A 20,227-nucleotide genomic window follows, 5' to 3' on the forward strand; every position below is an offset into this window, starting at 1 on the left:
TGTTTACAACATTCCTGTATTTTTCAATGCTTGCTGGATCTGTAGTTATGTCACCTCTTTCATGCTTGATACTGTGTCCTCCCCCACCTCAACTTCTCTCCCTCCTCTGTCAGTCTAGCTAGGGGTTTATCAATCGTATTAATGTTTTCAAATTACTAATTAACTTTTGGATTTGTTCATTTTTTTCTGGGGTCTCTTGTCTACTTTGTGGATCTCTACTTGTATCATTATTATTCCCTTCTTTCTACTTACTTCTGAATTAATTCGTCAGGAAACATAGATCCTTGATTTCTTGGGGGTAAACATCAGTAACAGCTCATTCTTAGGCTTAAAAACAAGTATTAGTTAAGTAATAGGATATTACTTCTTTGTGCATAAAAAATAATTGGCAATATTTAAATACTGGCGACTTCATCAATCATATCCAGTTGGTTGCTGTTGTTCAGTTCTTCTGTATCCTGATTTCCTATCTACTTGTTCTGTTGATTCTAGAAAGAAGGGTGTAGAAGTCCCCAATTATAATTATGAATTTATTTATTATTTCCCTTCTGTTCTCTTTTTGCTTCATATATATTAGGACTTTGTTGTTAAGATGCATACATATTTGGAATTATGTCTTTTTTGTAGATTGACATTTATCATTATGTAATGTCTCTTTATCATTGGTAATTTTCCTTGTTCTGAAGTTTACTTGGGATGATATTAATATAGTCACTCTAACATTTTTTGATTATATCTTTCTTCATCCTTTTATTTTTCAATTTTTTTTAGTATAGCTGACATACAATATTGCATTAGTTTCAGTTGTACAACCTAGTGATATGACAACTTTATATCTTTGAAACATAATGTATATGCATTAAAATATACAGATCTCAAATATATCACTGAATGAATTTTGATACTCTCCCCTCTTTATGTTGTAGTCATATACATATCAACATACACTGAAAACTCCACTGTTATAAATTTTGTTTTCAACAGCCATGTATATCTTTTTATAAAAAACACTCATGTATCTTAAAGATCAAATATTTGCAATGTATTACTCTTTCTTCATTACCAAGGTTCCAATTTTCCTTCTGTTATCAGTTTCCTTCCACCAAAACAATGCTTTTAGCCAGCTGGCAAAAGACTGTTAGTTTTACATCATTTGAAAATGTTTTAATTTTGCTCTCCTTCCTTTTTTTTTTTTTTTAAAGATGTTATTTATTTATTCATGAGAGAGAGAGAGAGAGAGAGAGAGAGGCAGAAACGCAGGCAAAGGCAGAAGCAGGCCCCATGCAAGGAGCCTGATGTGGGACTCGATCCCAGGACTCCAGGATTATGCCCTGGGCTGACGACAGGTGGTAAACCGCGGAGCCACCCAGGAATCCTGTATTTCACTCTCCTTCCTGATGTCAATTTTGGATTGACAGGGTTTTTTTCCCCCCAGCACTTTAAACATGTTGTTTCTCTGCCTTCTGGCTTCCAATATTTCTGACAAGAAACCCATAATCTTTTGCATTGACCTTTATATGATGCTTAGTTTTTCACAGACTGTTCAAAATTTTTAAATGTTTTGTTTTCATCAGTTCGATTATGATATGTGCAGGTATAGGTTTCTTTGAGATTATGCTGTTTGGGGTTCACTGAGCTTTCTAAACCTGTAAATGGACAAGTTTTGCCAAATTTGGAAAGTTTTAGTAATTATTTCTTCAAATATTCTGTTATCACAAAGAATGTGGTAGCATTTCCAACTACACATATGGTCTTATCCATTTCCATGATTTCAACACATTTCAATCCATTTCTGTCTGGTTTCAAACTATCACATCTTTTAATGAATTGTTCTTTTTATAAAAAACATAGTGATCTATGACCCTACTAATGCTTTTCTGTGTCTATATCTACTTTGTCAAAATTAATACAGCTCTGTTGTCTTTCTTCAGATTCATGTCTGCCTTGTATATCCTTTTCTATTACTTTACCCTCAACTTTTCCACTTTAGATGTGTTTATTCTAAAGAACATTATATCCGGATTTGAAATCCAATGTTAATATTTGTCTTCCTTGGTTTGTTGAATATAGTGATGCTTATTGAAATTGCTGACATATTTGGATAGGTTTTCAAATCTCAATGCTTCCAGTCTCTGGCAGTATAAACTTGGCCACTTACATTCTCCAACCCCAAGTCCCTTCCTCTAGAAAGTGGGAATGGTCATCCTGCCCTAAGTGTTGTGAGATGATGTACATAATATTTAGCAGACTGGACAATGCATGTAGATCCTTAATAAAGATTCTTTGCCCCCCTGACTTCCTCTTTAGATAAACATGGGAAGACACATCTCGTGACAAAGAGAGTGCTGGAGATGCTCAGAGTGCCAGGGGGTGGAGAGTCAGTTCTTCAGTGCCAAAGAGCAGGAAGACAGGGACAGAAAGAGGTGGAGATTGATGCTACAAGCTGGTGGCCAGGCCTTGGTTTGGCTGCTGCACAAGTCAGGTCATCTTATTCATGCTTTACAGAAGAGCAGGTCACTGAAGTTCAGGGAAGTCACTTATCCAAGTCCCAAAAGCAGCCTTGGGGAGGAGTGGGGCTCTGTAGCCTAACTTTAGGCCCACATCTTTTCCACTGCCTGCAGGTTTGTTGGAGGCCTGTGTGATCATTTCACTAGGAATGTATATCTACCATCTCTGAGCTTTTCCCTACATCTGTCAACATTCTCTGAGTCTCTCAGCCTGTCTCATTATACCTGGCAGTCTGCCTGTGTGTAGGTGTATCGGGGACTCTCTCAGATACTGGCACAAGATTTCTGTTTCCCTGGGTCTCAGCCTTCCTGTTCTGAACCTTACTCCTTGGTTGGTCTGTGTGACTGTTTACTTGTGACATGGAGGGAACAAGTCCAAGACACACGGTGAAACATAGGGAGAGATGGTGACGATGAACAGTACAAAACCATATGGCAGATCAAATGGTTAACACATGGTGGGGATCATCAGAGAAAGAGATGAAGACTAACACCCTGACAGTTAAGAACAGAGGCTGTGACATCTAGTTACAGACATGGACCCTGAAAGAGGATATAGAACTGTGAGAAAAGGCCAGAGAGAGCAGAGAGAGAGCACTAACAGCATGTTGGCAACCACTGAGTCCAGGGGGATTCTGGGGCGAGAGAAAGGGTAGACTTAAAATACCGTAACATTTTATTGAGGCCATGGTATGCCAGGCTTGTCTGGGTGCTGGGGCTCTGGGAAAATCAGATTGTTCTTGTCCTGCATGGTGCTGAGGAGACAGCAAAGACATATATTAGGTTCCAGAGTGGACCATGGTGACTGCCTCCAGGAAGGCACCAGTCCCAGTATATTCATTCAACAGACATTGGTCAGAGCCTATTGTATCCTATGCTATGGATACTGAGAGTAAGACATGGCCCCTGCTCTTGGAAGCTCACAGTGTCTTTGAGAAACACAGACTTCAAGCTCTTCAAGGAGTAAATACAACATGGTAGGCAGTTAAAGAGAAGTTAAGGAGGTGCTCTGAAAGCAGAGAAGGCAAGTTGATGTCTGCTCAAGGAGGCAGAGAAGGCTTTGTTAGAGAGAGAGATGTGAAACATCTGAGTTGTGGGGGGAGAGAGGAGGTTTCCAGGTACAGGTACAGAGGCACATGGGTAGGAAAAATATGGCTTCTTTAAGAACCACAAGTATTCCACATGGCTGGTGTGTAGAAGGTGGGGGCTACTACAGTAGATGAGGCTGATCGTGAATGGCAGGTGAAAGAGTTTGACATATATCCTAAAGGACAGTATTTTGAAACTACTTTCACATAACTGCACACACAGCAAAATGACAATATTCACATGCACCTATAGCTGGAGAGGTTGTTTGGGGCTCAGAAAGACTTATGTCTCTGCATACTTGTAATCGTTCAGGAAGCTTTGCCACCGAAGGTGATGCAATGGAGAGCTTTCCATGACGGAGTGACACAATCAGGTTTGGATTACAGAAAGAACCCCCTGGAGGCTGGTGTGGAGAATGAAACAGTGAAGGAAGTCAGGGGAGAGAATGAAGGTAGGAGACTCCAGCTGTAATCCAGACGAGAGGAGATGAGAGCTCAAAGAAGTGAAAATGGCAGAGAAAACAGATTAGAGGTGAATTTTTGATAAAACCAACAGGGCTGATGACTGGTGGGATATTGGAGAGGGCAAGGAGAAACAGATGCTGGGCAAATATCATGCTGTACCCTCGATTAACGGAGAATGGGAGAGAGACTGAGGGCCTGGAGAAGGCATCACAGAACAGGCTGCCTCACAGGTTGGCCTTGGAGTTAGACATGAATAGGTGGAGTAAAAGAGTATGTGTGAAGGCACAGAGGTGGGCATGGGCCAGCATCCCTCCTGGGTTAAACAAAAGAGGAAAAGGCAAGAAGAGCTACATGGGAACATGAAGCTGGAGCTTGTCTGCTCAGAGCATCTTGGGACCACTGAGTCCCAAAAGAAACTTCATCCTAATTGCCCTGGCTCTGAAGACCAATACAAGTTCTCAGCTCAGCTGTCCCTTCTCTGATGGACCTGAATGGGGTATGAAGAGAAGCAGGATCCTTCTGGAAGCTTACTTCTTCAGCTGACCTGAATAGCTTTGTATTCATCAGGCACCTCCATCTGGGTCTCCAAAAGCAGAGTTGTTTCCAGACAGCCCCAGAGTCTGCCCTTAAGCACCTTATCATTTTAGGGTACTATCAATCACCCATCCCATTCTTTGTTCTTTGGAATTTAGGGTTTCTCTTAGATGTTGAGCCTCTGAGGGGAAGTTGTTATTCTGGGTCCCAAGGGCTTTCTTTGGTTACTGCAGCACTGTGATGTGGATCCTCAAGTGAACCATGAGGGCCGAGCTGCGGCTAAAGGCCTTCCCACAGTCGCTGCATTTGTACGGCTTCTCTCCTGTGTGGATCCTCTGGTGCTCAATGAGGGAGGAGCTCTGTGCAAAGGCCTTCGGACAAATCTTACACTGATATGGTTTCTCTCCAGAATGGATTCTCAGGTGGCGGATCAGAGCTGAGCAGTCACTGAAGGCTCTCCCACAAGCATCACACTTGTAGGGCTTCTCCCCAGTGTGGATGCGCTGATGCTGAGTCAGATGGGTGCTCTGACTGAAGGCCTTCCCACACTCATCACACTCATAGGGCCTCTCCCCTGTGTGCACTCGCTGGTGCTGAGTGAGATGAGTACTGCGGCTGAAAGTTTTGCCACATTCCTCACACTTGTAGGGTTTTTCTCCAGTGTGGATCCTCTGGTGCTGAGTTAGGTGGGTGACTCGACTAAAGGCCTTCCCACACTCTTTACACTCATGGGGCTTTGCCCCTGTGTGGATGACTTGATGCTGGGTCAAGTGAGTGCTCCGGCTGAAGGCTTTCCCACACTCACTACAAGTATAGGGTGTCTTCCGAGAATGGCTCTTCTGGTGTGTCTCAAGGGCTGAGGAGTTCTGGAATGTTTTCCCACATTCACCACACTTGGAAGACTTCCTCCCTGAGTATATGTATGGAGGCTCTGTCCTATCGCCATCCAGTGGATCAAATTTCTCTTCTGGTGTCTTATCTTGTGAGGTGAAATTTGGCCACACATTGGGACTATTCCCCAAGGCACCAGATTCACAGCTAGGTTGGTCTGTGGGAACATCCTTGTGAGGCTCTGAAGTTTTCCTGAAATCCATCTCTTGGGGGACAGACTTTGTCCAGATTTCCCCTGAGAGTCCTGCCTGCCTCTCTGAGCTGCCCTCAGGTTCACAAGCATCACTATAGGTGAGTCCCAGGGTAACACCTCTCATGAGGGTTTCAGTGGCCCTGTTTAATGACTCTGACTCTTCCAAATCACTCTGCTTGCAGCTTGCCTCTGAGAGCTTGGCTCCCAGGTCCCATCCTGAAACAATCCAAACCACAGCATCACCACTCTTTCCACACGGGGCTTCCCCCACTCAGCCTGGGCCCTGGGGTCTCACTCTCTAAGGGGAGACATAGACACTCCTGACATTTGGCCCTGTTTCCAAAGAAGAGTTTCTCATTTGGTATCCTCAATGACAAAAGGGCATAGGGCTGCTCTCCTACACCATCGAAAATTGGATCACAAGTTCCAATCCTCCCTTCTCCCCAAATTCTCCATTCTTCAAGGCTGCTGATTTTGGCTCCAGAGTCAGAAGGAAGACCCTGAGGTTGAACTGAACTGAAAGAGTGAGAGCAAGTAAGCATGCACAGGGGCTTGTGCTTGCCCAGTGCCCGTGTACTCACTCCCTCTGGGCAGTACCTTTCTCCCGGGGTTTGGACAGCCTACTGAGGATTTTCCGCAAACGTTCATTAAATACTGGCTAAATGAGGGAATCAATTCCAGATGCTGACAACTGTGCAATTTTCTCCAGTCGACTCTACCTTGAGCCCTAAATAGACAACAACTGCTGAGGGTGAGTGGGTGAAATGCCCACTTGGCCTCTTTAAGCCCCCAGGAGGCCTGGGGCCCACTCTTTATAAATGGCTGTGAAGGCAGAGCGTAGTTAAAAGGTGGCAGGAGACTGGTTGTGAATGAGGTAGTAGATGCCTGAACTGACCCTCTGAACTGAACTGACCCTTGATGGGTGCACAGGGCACCTACGGACACTTAATAGCATCATGTACTGGACAGAATTCAGGAAGAGATGGGGGCAGGCAGAACAACTGCTGCTGGAGTCCACAGTGGAGCCGCACGCAGCTCTGCCACTAGCCAGCTCTGGGGCCTTGGGCAATCTTACCTTCACTTGGACCTGCTTCCCCACCTGGAAGAGAGGGATACTATAGTGCTCACCTCCCAAGGCTGCTGGTCATTACTAGGCTCTTGTTATGTGCTAGTTTCCAAGTACAGCGGGTAATTTCCATTGCCTCATTTCAGCTTTAGTCTGCTCTCACAGGACATACTGCAACAACTAACTTCACACAAGGAAAGTAAGGCCCAGCTGAAGGAAGTTCTTGCGTAACTAACTGGTACGAGATCACACAGTTAGCTAGTGGCCAAGCTGAGATTTCAGCTGTAGATTTCAGCTTTCCTCCTCTAAGCCCACAGAGGTTCTCCTAAGTACCCAACCTCCCCAGCCACATGCTTGGTCTCACATCCCCTTTCTTCCTCTATTCCAAAAATATCGCACAACCTGCTCTTTCCAGAATGCACTGGTCCATATCATACCACCTAGGCTTTCACCCCCACCATTCCCTCTGCCTGGACTGCCAGCTCTTTCTCCTCATCTCAGTGCCATATTGCCTTTTCTCTCACAAATTTCTCGACCCTGCAGGGGAATGGGGTCATTACCTCCTCTCCCTGTCCCTGTGACCTCTGCTTATGCATAGCTGTTAGGGCCAAGGAACATGATCAACCTCTCCAGAAAGGTCTGTTTCTCAAGGAGCTTAAAAAAAAAGAAATCATCCTAATAGCTACAGTTTCCACTGTGTTTAATCTGTACCAGGCACTGTTTCATGTGCTGCACAGGTAATGCCTCATTTACGCCTCTCAATGACGCTGAATAGGTATTATGACTGCAATTCCCATTTTATTGACAGGGAAACTGAGGCACAAGAAAGTCATGCGGCCAGGAGGGAGAGGAGCAGTGGTTGGATCTACCAAACCCTGATGATATTTCTGTTCCCTCTACCCACAGCACGCCTTCTCCCTGGTCCTGGCATACACACACTATCTGCTACCATCAGGCCAGGCCAAATTGGGCCAGGTCCTTTTGGGAGGAGCCTTCACTCCCTGCTCTTAACTGTCTTATGGCTGCTTACTCTAGGACCTCCCTGGGCTGGGACATAAATGTGGGTCCCCCAGAGCAACAGTGACTACTCTAGCTGAGGGCAGGTCTGATTCACACAGATCCTAGAGACCAGCAGAGGGGACATACCTGACATTTCTGTCACCCTCACCCCCACAGGCTTCCAGTCTCCAGCAGCCTGGTATTCTTTGCTCATGTCCATCCCTGGGATCTGGTCAGCCAAAGGCAAACACAAGACCCCAACCAGTTCAGTGGGGCTCAGGCTAAGAATCTTTTACTATTCTCCCCTGGGGTTTCTACATTAATAAGAAATAAGCCTGGGTTGCTGAGCCAACTTTGTCTCCAATGAGGATAGAAGATACTTAAGAGTAAAGCTAAGGGTGCCTGGGTAGCTCAGTCGGCTAAGTGTCTGCCTTCAGCTCGGGTTATGATCTCAGGGTACTGGGACTGAGCCTGTTGGGCTCTTGGCTCAGCAGGGAGTCTGCTTCTCCTTCTCCCTCTGCCCCTCCCCCTGCTTCTGCTCTCTCTCTCTCTCTCTCTCTCTCTCTCAAACTTAAAAAAAAAAAATAAAAGAGTTTGGGTGAAGTACAAAGGTGACAAGTGTGTGCATTAGAGCCCCCAAGCCCAAACCCTGCACTCCTACATTCCAGTACAGGCTTTGCTCTAAGTGTGCTGTTGCTCTCCCTCACCTCTCTTGTCGAATGCCTGAGTCAGACCTTCCACCAGCATGGCAGCCTCCTCACCACTCTTGGGGAGCTGGGCACCCACCCAGGACTGGATCTTGGGGGGCAGTGCGCCCAGGAACTGCTCCAACACCAACAGCTCCAGCATTTGCTCCTTGGAGTGTGCTTCAGGCTGCAGCCACTGGTGGCAGAGTTCACGGAGCTGGGCCAGGGCCTCATGTGGGTTGGATGCCTCTTCATAGCAGAAGTGCCGGAAGCGAAGACGTGCAGTCTCAGGGTGGGCAGTGTGGCCAAGGCTAGATTCCTGGATCTCAGAGAGGCTGGCCTCCTCATCCTCCACCTTCACATGTAGAAAGCCATCTTGTTCCCAGAGCACTGGGCTCAGAGGGCTCTTGGGCATGGCCATGAAGCAGCAGCAAAAAAGTGAGGCACAGGTTGGTTGGAGTGTTGGAATTGGATCTGCAGGAATGCCAGAACTTTATCATCATGTGGAACTTGGAGCTCTGCTCACACCAGTAGAACACAGCAGATGCAGGCTTGGGGCCTGTGAGATGTGACTCACTCTCACAGAGATATAGATGCTCAGAATAATCAGGTGTTAGGCACCATTCTAAACATTTGCATATAGTAACTAATTTAAAACCCACAACAAACTCGGGGTAGGAACTTCCTTTCCATTATATGGATATGGAAGCAGATACACAGGAAGAAAAGATTTGCCTAAAATTTCCCAGATACTGAAGGGACTGGGAAGCTGAGCTACAAATCGAGGGAGCCTGACCCCAGGGCCAGTCTGCTTACAGCCTGCTCCTCCCACACAGAACCAGGTCTCCCTCCTATCTCACACACACTCCTCAGGGAACCAAATGGTCATTCTCTCACTTTATTTGCTAATTATTTTGTAGCTTTTGCAATGGATACTTACATAATTGACTTTCAGCCTTTCTTTCCTCTTTTCTTTTTTTTTTTTTTTTTTTTTTTATAATTTTTATTTATTTATGATAGTCATACAGAGAGAGAGAGAGAGGCAGAGACATAGGCAGAGGGAGAAGCAGGCTCCATGCACCGGGAGCCCGACGTGGGATTCGATCCCGGGTATCCAGGATCGCGCCCTGGGCCAAAGGCAGGCGCCAAACCGCTGCGCCACCCAGGGATCCCTCTTTCCTCTTTTCTATTACACATACTTAAGGCTATAAATTTCCTTCTAAACACAGAGAGCATTAGCTGCATACCCACAAGTTTGATGTTGCACTTTCATTATCATTTAACGAGTTCAAAATATTTTCTAATTTCTGTTGTGGGTTATTTAGAAATCTGCAATTTCATTTCCAAAAAATTGGGGTTTTCTAGTTGTCTTTTTATTACTGATCTCCAGATTAAGTCTATTGTACTCAGAAAACGTGCTTTAGTCAATTTCAATCTTTTGAAATTTGCTGAGACTTGGTTTGTGACCCTGTGTATAGTTAATTTGGCCAGTGTTCTGCATAAACTTAAAAAAATGCAAAAATTAAAAACTACTATACAATCCAGCAATTCCATTTCTGGGCATTTATCCAAAGAAAATGAAAACACTAACTTGAAAAACTATATTCACCCCTGTATACATTGCAGCATTATTTATAATAGCTAAGATATGGACATAACCTAAGTGTCCATCGATAGATGAATGGATAAAGATGATGTGGCAAATATATATAATGGAATATTACTCAGCCATTAAAAAAGAACAAAATCTTGCCGTGAATTATAACACTGATGGACCCTGAGGGTATTATGCTAAATGAAATAGTCAGAGAAAGATAAATACCATATGATTTCACTTACATGTGGAATCTAAAAAACAAAACAAATGGACATTGTTGGGCCGGCGGGATCAAGGGGGATCGAGAGGCACCAACAAAATGGGGGCGGACCCTCCACCTTGTTGCCCCCACCTCAGAACTTTCCCATCACCAGAAGACTGCCCGAAGACAGTCATCAGGGGGAGACTGGACCTATGCAGGAAACCTGAACCGTACTTTACCCAGACCCCACATAAGGGCATGAGCAGTTATCCCTCATATTGATTTCACCAGTAATATGTCCTAATACTTATCACCCCGTACAGACACACAACCCCTTACCCCTCCCCTCTTAAAAAGCCTGCTTACACTCCCCTACGTGCAACTTCCCCACGGGAGACTCCCTGCTCTCTCGCTCTCTCTCTCCCCTGTGGGCCACAGAACCTCACCAGAGAGCGGAGAGCGAGAGCCAGTCCCAATAAAAGCCTGAGTCCCATTAAAAGCCTGTTTCGACCAACTTTTGCCAAGCCTATTTCATCTGACTACCAATCAGATTAAACCTGACAGACATACAAAACAAAACTAGCTGCATATATACAGAAAACAGACTGATGGCTGCCAGAGGAGAAGGGGGTTTGGGACTGGGTGAAAGGGATCAAGAGGTACAAACTAACAGTTATAAAATAAATAGGTCATGGGGAAGTAAGGTATAGTACATGTAATACAGATAATGATATCGTATCAACTTTGTATGGTAAGGGATGGTAACTAGACTTATTCTGGTGATCATTTTATACTGTATATAAATGTTGAATCACTATGTTGTGCAGCTGAAATTAATATAATACTGTATGTTAACTATACTTCAATTAGAAAAATGCAAAGGCTTCCTGGATAAATGATGAAAGATAAAGTAGAAAAACAACTTCATCAAAATTAAAAACTTTCCCAATTTGAAGGACACCATCAAGAAAGCGAAAAGGCAACCCACAAAATGTCTGGAAATATTTGCAAATTATATACCTGAAAAGGAACCTGTATCTAAACAACTCCATAATAAAAAGACAAATAATCCAGTTAAAGAATGGGCAAAGATTTTGACTAGACATTTCTTCAAAGAAGATATACAAATGGCCAACAGGCGACACGAAAAGTTGCTCATCACGGCTACCAGAGAAATGCGAATCAAACCCACGATGAAATACCACTTTACACTGCTAAGATAGCTAAACTTAAAGAGATAACAAATGTTGCACTTGAGCCATGGCCGTGGGCATAGGGACAAGCAAACGTTAGTAAAATAAACTCCAACCCTAAAACCTTTCAGTGATAGCTGGCAACTTCTGGCAAAACTGTGTTTTAGCCCCCAACTCCATCATGAAGCTCTTGAGCCTCTTGTCACCTTGCCATTACTCTCAATCCCCATTTTCTCAGCCTTTGTCCCTGTTACCCTCTTTTTCTAAAATCTCTCTCTGCACTTAATTCTTCCTAGTCCTCCAAATGGCACTTTACCTGCCATCTTCTCCAAGAGCTGTCCAAGCACTTGGGAGCAAGTTAAGTATCTTTCTGAGGGCTCTGGGTCTCTCTTTACCCAGCTCTGGCTATAACCACATGTTGCCCCAGAGAGACTGGGCTTGCTCTTGCTGTAGCAACAGTTTCCAGGGCACGCAGGGCACGGTCTATGTCAAGTACATCATAGATGGGTGCTAAGCAAATGGAGGAATGAGGAAAGGCTGAGCATGGTCACCCACAGATGTGGGGAATCACCATACAGGGGGAGGGGAAGCAGGAATTTTAGGGATGACAATAAATGCAGCAAGATTCCAAGCTCCTTTTTGTACCTCTGGAGCTCCTGTCCTGGAAAATCACTGATAACAGTCTCTGAGACACATGTACACCCACCTGCCTCAGCCCATTCCCAACATGGTGACCTCATATCAGGTCAAGGCCTCCAAACCTTGAGTGTTTAACCAACTGAGGAGAATGGTCCTTACATGTAGTCACCCTATTAGTTGGCACCTACCTCAGAGAGCTGCTGTGAGGTTACCCAAGGTGATCCATGACAGATGTCCAGTACAGGTCTGGCACACAGCAAACATGTGGTAAACAACCAATCTGTTGACTGCCAGACTTAAGTCCACAGGTGCTGGGGGACATATCCATAAACCCTGCTACGGGTTGTCAAATAACTCCAACTGCAGACACACAAAGCACAAAGTCCCTGTCACCTACTTGGTGAACTCTCTGCAAATCACCCAAATTTCAGTAGGCCTGACAAAATCTTAGTCAATCACACAGTCACACACACACCCTATCTCAGGCATGGTGTCAGTCATACTCCAAACTATGCCCAGACGCACAAAATGCACAGTTAGTCCCATAAACACAGGCCCTCACAGCAGCGCCGTCACAGCGGAGGATGCCGGCACAGCCACTCATAATCTCAGCCCGTCAGTCACACGGTAGATGCTCGCGGTCACACCTGAGGTCACACGGCCAGCCACACCCCCACCCTCTCACTCATAGCATCACAGGATCCCCTGGAAGCTCAGGCCACCGTCTTGGTCAGCCGCATAGGACATCCGAAGACCCCCCCCCCCCCCCCCCCACTCCCAGGCTACCAGTCAGAAACGCACGCCCGCGATGTGGCCGCTGCCGGAGCCCACAGGCAGGCTGCGTCCCAGTCAGCGGCTCCCACATCCGACAGGGAGTTCCACACTCGGTCCGTGCGTCAGTCAGTCGGTCCTCCAGCCGCGCCGCTGGTGGTTAGCGCTTCAAGCTCCCGTCGGCGAGTAGGGCCCGCCCGTCTGGCTCAGGCCGCCGCGGGCTTCGGGGCCTGGCGCTTTCCTCTCCCGCCGCGACTCCAGCGGACCGCACCCCGAGCAACCCCCTCACCCGCGCAGCTGCGGCCACTTCCGGGAGTGCTCTTGGAGGCGCCTCCTAGGCTAGGCCGCCTGCGCGCCCGCTCGCCGGGACCACGACTCCCAGAATGCGCTGCGCTGTCCAGCAGACGCGCCTGCTAGCCAGGATTACAGTTTTCATCAGGTCTCGCGTCTCGAGCTCCGCGGCCCCCAAAGCCCCGACGCCGCCGTCTCGTCCTTCTGGACCACAATCCCCAGAAGGCCTCGCGTCCTCCCTGCGCGTCCCGGGGCACGCCTGGAGTTGTAGTCTGAACGGGACAGCTGGCTGAAGGGTGGGCCTTTATGGGGTTGTGGTGGCGGTGAGCGGAGAGTTGGGCCGGGGTCTGTGCGGGAGGCAGCACCGTGCATGGTGCGTGAAGGTAAGGGGTGCGGGTGTTGGTGTGAAGAGTGTGCATCCTATATAGTGTGTGTTGCTTTCTGTGACCGTATACAGGTGATTCCATGTGTTTGTCCTGTGCGACTATAAGTGTCCTAGAGGTAGATTGCGTGTGTCATTCCCTATGACCACGTGTGTGGGTAGTTCTGTGTGTATGTGAGAGAGACCTCCGTGTTAGTCACCATATGTGATAATCCTGCAGCATTCTGTGTAATGCTGTCACATTGTGTAATGGTGTCTGTGAGACAGAGATGTGGTGCCCAGGAGGGCCTGATAGAGCATGAAGGTCCCAGACTGTGTATGACAGTCACATTCTGGGATATACTGGGGGTTAGGTTAGGATGTTAACATGTGAACTTGGCGGGGCACAGTTCAGCCCATAATGGGGTGAAAGGGCATTGGTATGAGTGTGAGGAGGCTTCTGAGGAGAGGTATCCATGCTGTCTTTAGTGAGAGGAACTGCAAATATGGCCAAGGGTACGGAAGGAGTGAAGAATTGAGCCAGTAATTTCATCCACTTCATCAAGCCTTTTGATTTCTTTTCAGTTTAGAAAGTCAACAAAGTGAAAAAACAAAACAAAACAAAACAAAAACAAGTCAACAAAGTTAACAACCTGGTTTCTTGCAGATAAGAAAGGTAACCACAGAGCATATTCAAAGACCTGCTGCAGTTCATCATCGTAGTAATAATGGAGGTCATCAGAAAAGAGATCTCATGGGGTTCTGCCTTCGAAGACATTGACACTCCTTTTTTTTTTTTTTGGTAAAGATTTTGTTTATTTATTCATGAGAGGTAGAGAGAGAGGCAGAGACACAGACAGAGGTAGAAGCAGGCTCCATGCAGGGAGCCCGATGTGGGACTCAATCCTGGGGCTCCAGGATCACACCTTGGGCCGAAGGCAGGCTCTAAACCACTAAGCCACCCAGGGATCTCCAACATTGACACTCCTGAGGCCCACTCAGGGAACCAGAACAGAGGTCCTACTGAGGATCCTTTTCTGACAAGATTTTTTTTTTCTGACAAGAAGATTTAAACAAAGGTCAGTCCCCAACATGGAAACTCCTAGTGTGAGGAGAAGTTATAGGCAGTGAAGTTGTGAGGAGTGTTAGGATACCTTCCAGCCCTATCAAACGAGACAGCATTGCTGTGGAAAAGAAACCACACATGTTAGTTGCATATGGAAGCAGCTTTGAGTGGGTTCCAGAGCCAGCCATATTGTAGGTAGCCTGTGTGGACAGGAAACCCTGCAGGTGTGGCTTGTGCGGGAAAAGTTTCAAGCAGCACTTGGCCCTCTCTGTGCATGAGAGGACACATCCTAGGGAAAAGCCTATCAGACCTGTGGAAACACAGGATTCACACAAAGGAAGAGCCCTACCAGTGTCAGGATTATGGAAAAGCCTTCAAGTGGAGCTCATCCTGATCCACCATCAGTGACACACAGTGGTGAGAAGCTATTTGAATGCATTGAGTGTGGCAAGTCCTTTAGGCAGAGTTCCACACTCATTGAGCAGCACAAGTTCCACACAGGTGAGAAGCCCTGCAAGTACTTGGACTGTGTGGCAAAGCCTTCAAGGGCACTGCAGACCTCAGCCAGCACCAGCGAGTCCATACAGGTAAGAGGCCCTATGTGTGTGAAGAGTGTTGGCACACCTTCATGTGCAGTCAGGCCTTCATCCAGGGTTCATGGCTCAGCCAGCCCCGACAGAGTCACACAGGTGAGAAGCTCTATGAGTGCCCAGCATGTGGCAAGTCCTGCAGCTTACCTTGTTGAGCACCAGCAGGCCCATGCAGGTGAGAGGCCCTATGCCTACCTGGAGTGTGGCAAGGCCATGAGGCCTCCATCCAGCAGTCGTAGCCAGCACCAGTGCATCCACATGGGTAAGAAGCACTCCATGTGCAATGAGCATGACAAGGCCTTCTGCTACAGTTCATACCTACCCATCACCAGAAGCTCCACACCAGGGAGTGGCACTGGTGGCCATGTTCTCTCCATGCCCCACATCAACTACCATTGTCTTGAAGGCCTGAGGCATCTCATCTCCCTCATCCTACACCTCATAGATTCTCATTGCTTCCCTTCCCTTTGCCAAGGTTTGTTCCTTCACCTGGTCCTCTTTCCATATTCTTTCCCTTTTAAAATTTAACTCTTCTTTCTTAGGTATAATTCACATACCTTAAGTTCACCCTTCTAAAATGTATAGTTTCACTTTCTAGTATATTCACAAGGTTGTGCAATGATCACCACTATTCCAGAAGGCTTTCATAACTCCACATACAAACCCCATACCCATTAGCAGTCACTCTCTATTCCCCCTGCCCTCAGTCTCTGAGGGCCATTAATCTACTTTCTGCCTCCATGGATTTACCTGCTCTGATATTTTGTATAAATGGCCCCTTTGTGTTTTCTGACCACTGTAGACCACAGCGGTTCTACTCCAAGGAATCCTTTGCTTTCCCCAACCAAGACCCATCTCCTGTCAAGCTCTGTACTGGGCTTTGGCCTGTAGATGGTACTGGCTGCCATCATCTCCTTGGGTCTTCTTGGCCTTCCTTGTGGTTTTATGCCTTCTGTTGTCAAAGGAACAACCCGAAGATGCTGACTCCCAATAATCATAACAATAAACCACACCTTCATTGGGCCCCTTTTGTGCACTAGGCACTCTCTGGGTACTGTCAGTTAACCCAGTTTCCCAACTCTGCTGTGATCATCTCTGCACCACTGAAGGCTTTATTTCTGGCAGCTCCTGCTTGCCAGCTCTCAGCCCTGCCTTTTCTGCACAGCCCCGCTTCACATCATTGATGCCTCCCTACCTCTAAGCAGAACTTGCCTTTCCACCTACCAGTGAAAAGAGCCCCACATTTTTCCTGGTTTTTACTTTATCACTTCCGTGAACCACCTTTCCTATTTTTCACCTGAGTATAATTGGCTGTGCTCAATTGGTCTGGTTGGTGTCTAGAGAGGCTCTATTGGTTTCCTATTGCTCTAACAAATGACCACATAGTGGTTTCTAACAACGAAAATCTATTATCTTACTTTTCTGGAAGTCAGACGTCCAAAATGGGTCTCACAGGGCTAAAATTGCCAGGGTGGCCCAGGTCCAGTTCCTTCTAGAGGCTCCAGGTGAAGACCTATTTCCTTGCCTCTCCTGGATTCCTTGTTTCTTTTTTCTTTTTCTTTTTTTTTTTTTTAAGATTTATTTATTCATTCAGAATAAGAGAGAGAGAGAGAGAGGCAGAGACACAGGCAGAGGGAGAAGCAGGCCCCATGCAGGAAGCCTGACATGGGACTCCATCCCAGGTCTCCAGGACCATACCCCAGGCCACCGGCGGTGCTAAACCGCTGCGCCACCGGAGCTGCCCCACATTCCTTGTTTCATCTCTGCTTCACCATTGTCTCATTTCCATCTCTCTGATCCTCTTTGCCTCTCTCTTTCACTCATAAGGACCCTTGTGATAACATTGGATATACTTGGTGACCCAGGATACTCTTTCCCATTTGCAAATTCTCTTTTGTTATATAAGGTAACATATTGATGGGTTCTGGGGATTAGAGTGTGCTCCGGGAGAGGAGGCATTATTCTGCCTATCACAGATCCAAATTTCATTGGTTTGGGGGTTGGCCTGGGCATCCAGATTTTTATCTGGGCAATTCTCATGTGTGGACAAGGCTGAGAACCACTGGCTAAGGAACAGCAGGGTGATGCACTAGGAAGCATGGGCTACAGAGGGGGATCCGGCTGATCTCGATTCCCAGTAAGATTCCCAGTAAGAAGTAAGTACTTCTTACTCTATCCTGTTCAAGCAGATGATTTGACTTCTCTGGTTCTCTACTTCTTTCTCCATAACATGGGGGATAATAAACCTGACTTTGTAACATGGAGAACTGAGATAAGAAACTCCCACCTCTTTCCAGCTGATTATGACACCCTCTACTTACCTCTGCCCATAGTGAGAGACAAAGTTGTGCCTGCTCAGATATAGCCACACACTGAGTCACACAGATGCACAGACATAGAGATCCCCGTAAAGACACACAGACACACAGGTAATACAACTTGTATCCAGAAAATATCAAGAGCTCTTATAACTCAACAAAGAACCAATTTAAGAATGGCCAAAGATGGGCAGCCCAGGTGGCTCAGCGGTTTAGCGTTGCCTTCGGCCCAGGGCCTGATCCTGGAGACCCTGGATTGAGTCCCATGTTGGGCTCCCTGCATGGAGCCTGCTTCTCCCTTGCCTGTGTCTGCCTCTCTCTCTCTCTGTCTCTCATGAATAAATAAAAATAAATAATGGGCAAAGATGGGGCACCTGGGTGGTTCAATTGGTTGAGCATCTGCCTTCAGCTCAGGTCATGATCCTGGCATCCTGTGATCAAGGCCCGCATTGGGCTCCCTGCTCCTTGCGGAGCCTACCTCTCCCTTTCCCTCTCCCTGCAGCTTCCCCACCCTCTGTCAACTAAATAAAAAAGAATGGTAGAAAGAAAAGAAAAGAAAAGAAAAGAAAAGAAAAGAAAAGAAAAGAAAAGAAAAGAAAAGAAAAGAAAGAAGAAAAGAAAAAAAGAAAAGAAAAGGAAAAGAAAAGAAAAGAAAAGAAAAGAAAAGAAAAGAAAAGAAAAGAAAAGAAAAGAAAAAAGAAAAAAAAGAAAAGGTCAAAGACTGGACAAACCATAAGAGGTGGGAGCAGGGGGTAACTGTGTGATAGACATTAGGAGTGCACATGATATAATGATCACTGGGTATTATATAAGACTGATGAATCACTGACCTCTACCTCTAAAACCAATAATACATTATATGTTAATTGAATTGAATTTAAATCAAATTAAAAAGTTAAAAGAAAAGATTCTACCTCTCCCTGTGCCCTCAGTATAGAACTGGGCTCAACTCTGATTCCAACTCTGAGATTTATAGTCAGGGAGCAGCATGGGGGTCAGTGGAAAAACAGTTACTAAGAGGAAATGTCAGGGGAAAGGGGGTGTCAAACAGGATTCTTGCTGAAGGCAGGCCAGGGTGTGCAGACATCACTGGGGAGAGGGGGAGGAGGAGGAACCAGAGTAAACACATATGGAAGGTGGGAGATTCTTGCTAAAGTGACTTAGCTAGACTCTATAATGGACACAGAAGCTCCAGGTTTGAGGCCTCATCAAAAACTGCTCAGAACAACCTGACTGAAACTTGGTCATGGAGAGAATCTTTTGTCAGTGTGCAATGTGTGAGGGTGTGTTCAAGTGCAGATGCACACCCTACCAGGGGCCACCCAAGTAGAGAAGTGAGAACCTTGAGGCCCCATGGACTCCCCCTTGCCCCTTCGCAGGACTGTCTGGCTGGGCCTGGATGCCCAGCCTCTGCCTCCTGCAGTCAGTGCCCATGGCTCCCCTGCCCTTGGCATGGTGTCTGGACAGCTCTTTGCAGACAGATGTTTGATATGAGAGAGAGGTGAGCTATCAATGGTAATGGGCAAAGAACTTGAAGACCATCTGCCTTATGGGAAGGAATGGCCCCAGGGACATTCTGTGGCTAGGACCCTGCTTCTGTGTGGTGCTGTGCCAGCCTCTGCCCTGACCATCAGATGCCAGAAAAGCTCAGGTCTTCCCAATCCGAAAGCCCATGCCTTTACAACTGCTATCCTCTCCACATGGCCAGCCAAGTTCCCATAGGGCCATTCACAATACCTTTGGCTGCACATCTTTCTCATTGCCCAACCGTAGCCAATCTATGACCATCACTGACCTGCCTCAACTGGAGACTGTTTCCTGGTGGAACAGCACTCATACTGGACATACTCTTTCTCTACAAGTTAACATGTTAAATCCTTGTAGGGAAGGGATCACTATCCCATTTTACAGATAAGGAATATGAGGCAGAGGGTAGAGACCCAGAGCTTATTTGGGTTGTGGTGGACTTAAACTCATGGAGCTGGATTTAGCTGGTTCTGAGGCCCAACCACCCTACAGAAAGGCCCATGGCAAGCCTGCCCCATCCATGCCATGTGATGCCCCAGAGGCTTACCAGCTGCCCAGTTTCTCCTACTTCTCAGCCTGGTCCCTGGGGCTCACACAGGATGCTTTCCTGAAGATGTAGCCCCTGAGGTGGTCTTGCCCTCTTGTGGGGGAATCTGGAGCATCCCAAACAACACTGCCTCCAGTTGGCTGAAGCCTCTTCTCTCTTGTGTGCTGTAGTAGTAGCTGTGGCACTTGGCTAGGTAAGGAGGCATCACTGGTCACCAGCTGCGCTGGGCCATTGTGCAGCAAAGAGTAGAACTCAGTAGACCTGGGATGTCCAAACTGCACATTACAAAGAATTGACAGGCCCTAGGGATTGGCTCCTGAGAGAACCTCCAAGCCCTTGGAATATCCTGCCTGATAAGTGTCTTTCCTCACCAGGAGCCTTAGGCTACACCAGGTGTGATTTATGATGGGACCTTGAGTCACACCGGATCAGGCTAATCTCTGAGACAACTGGAGGCTCAGGAACTAAGGCCAGTCATGCACATCTATGTGGCCAACCCCCAGTAAATGCCTCCAGGCTTGGGTAACCTTCCCTGGCTGCCAATACTTCATGTGTATTGTCACGCCTTGCGGGGAGTACTACAGAGTCTGTGTGACTACATTGGGAGAGGGCAAATGGAAGTTTGTACCTGGATTCCAGTTTATGTACCTTCTAACTTTGTGGTTATAATTTGTATTCTTTTCACTGTAATAAACA

The 20,227-nt window shown here is 46.6% G+C and overlaps 1 protein-coding gene across 8 annotated transcripts in view; it reads right to left on the minus strand.

Moving 5' to 3' along the window:
* Positions 1–14,183, minus strand: part of ZSCAN22 (zinc finger and SCAN domain containing 22) — a 49,839-nt gene extending 35,656 nt beyond the window's left edge. For 5 of the 8 annotated variants that reach the window (XR_012026931.1, XR_012026732.1, XR_012026659.1 and 2 more), the window contains exons 1-2: positions 12,862–14,183; positions 12,249–12,420 (exon numbers count right to left, since the gene is read on the minus strand). Coding sequence is in view for 3 of the 8 variants with exons in the window: in XM_072816861.1 (XP_072672962.1) it covers positions 4,819–5,894; positions 8,451–8,850 (1,476 nt within the window). In the remaining 5 variants the exon portion in view is untranslated. Of the gene's footprint in view, positions 1–722; positions 5,895–8,450; positions 8,904–12,248; positions 12,421–12,846 lie in introns of those variants that run through there. The other 3 variants (XM_072816861.1, XM_072815443.1, XM_072816166.1) reach the window with 3 other exon arrangements.
* Positions 14,184–20,227: the final 6,044 nt, after the last annotated feature.

Source organism: Canis lupus, chromosome 1 (assembly GCF_048164855.1).
Source record: "Canis lupus baileyi chromosome 1, mCanLup2.hap1, whole genome shotgun sequence".
In the NCBI taxonomy this organism is placed as follows: domain Eukaryota; kingdom Metazoa; phylum Chordata; class Mammalia; order Carnivora; family Canidae; genus Canis; species Canis lupus.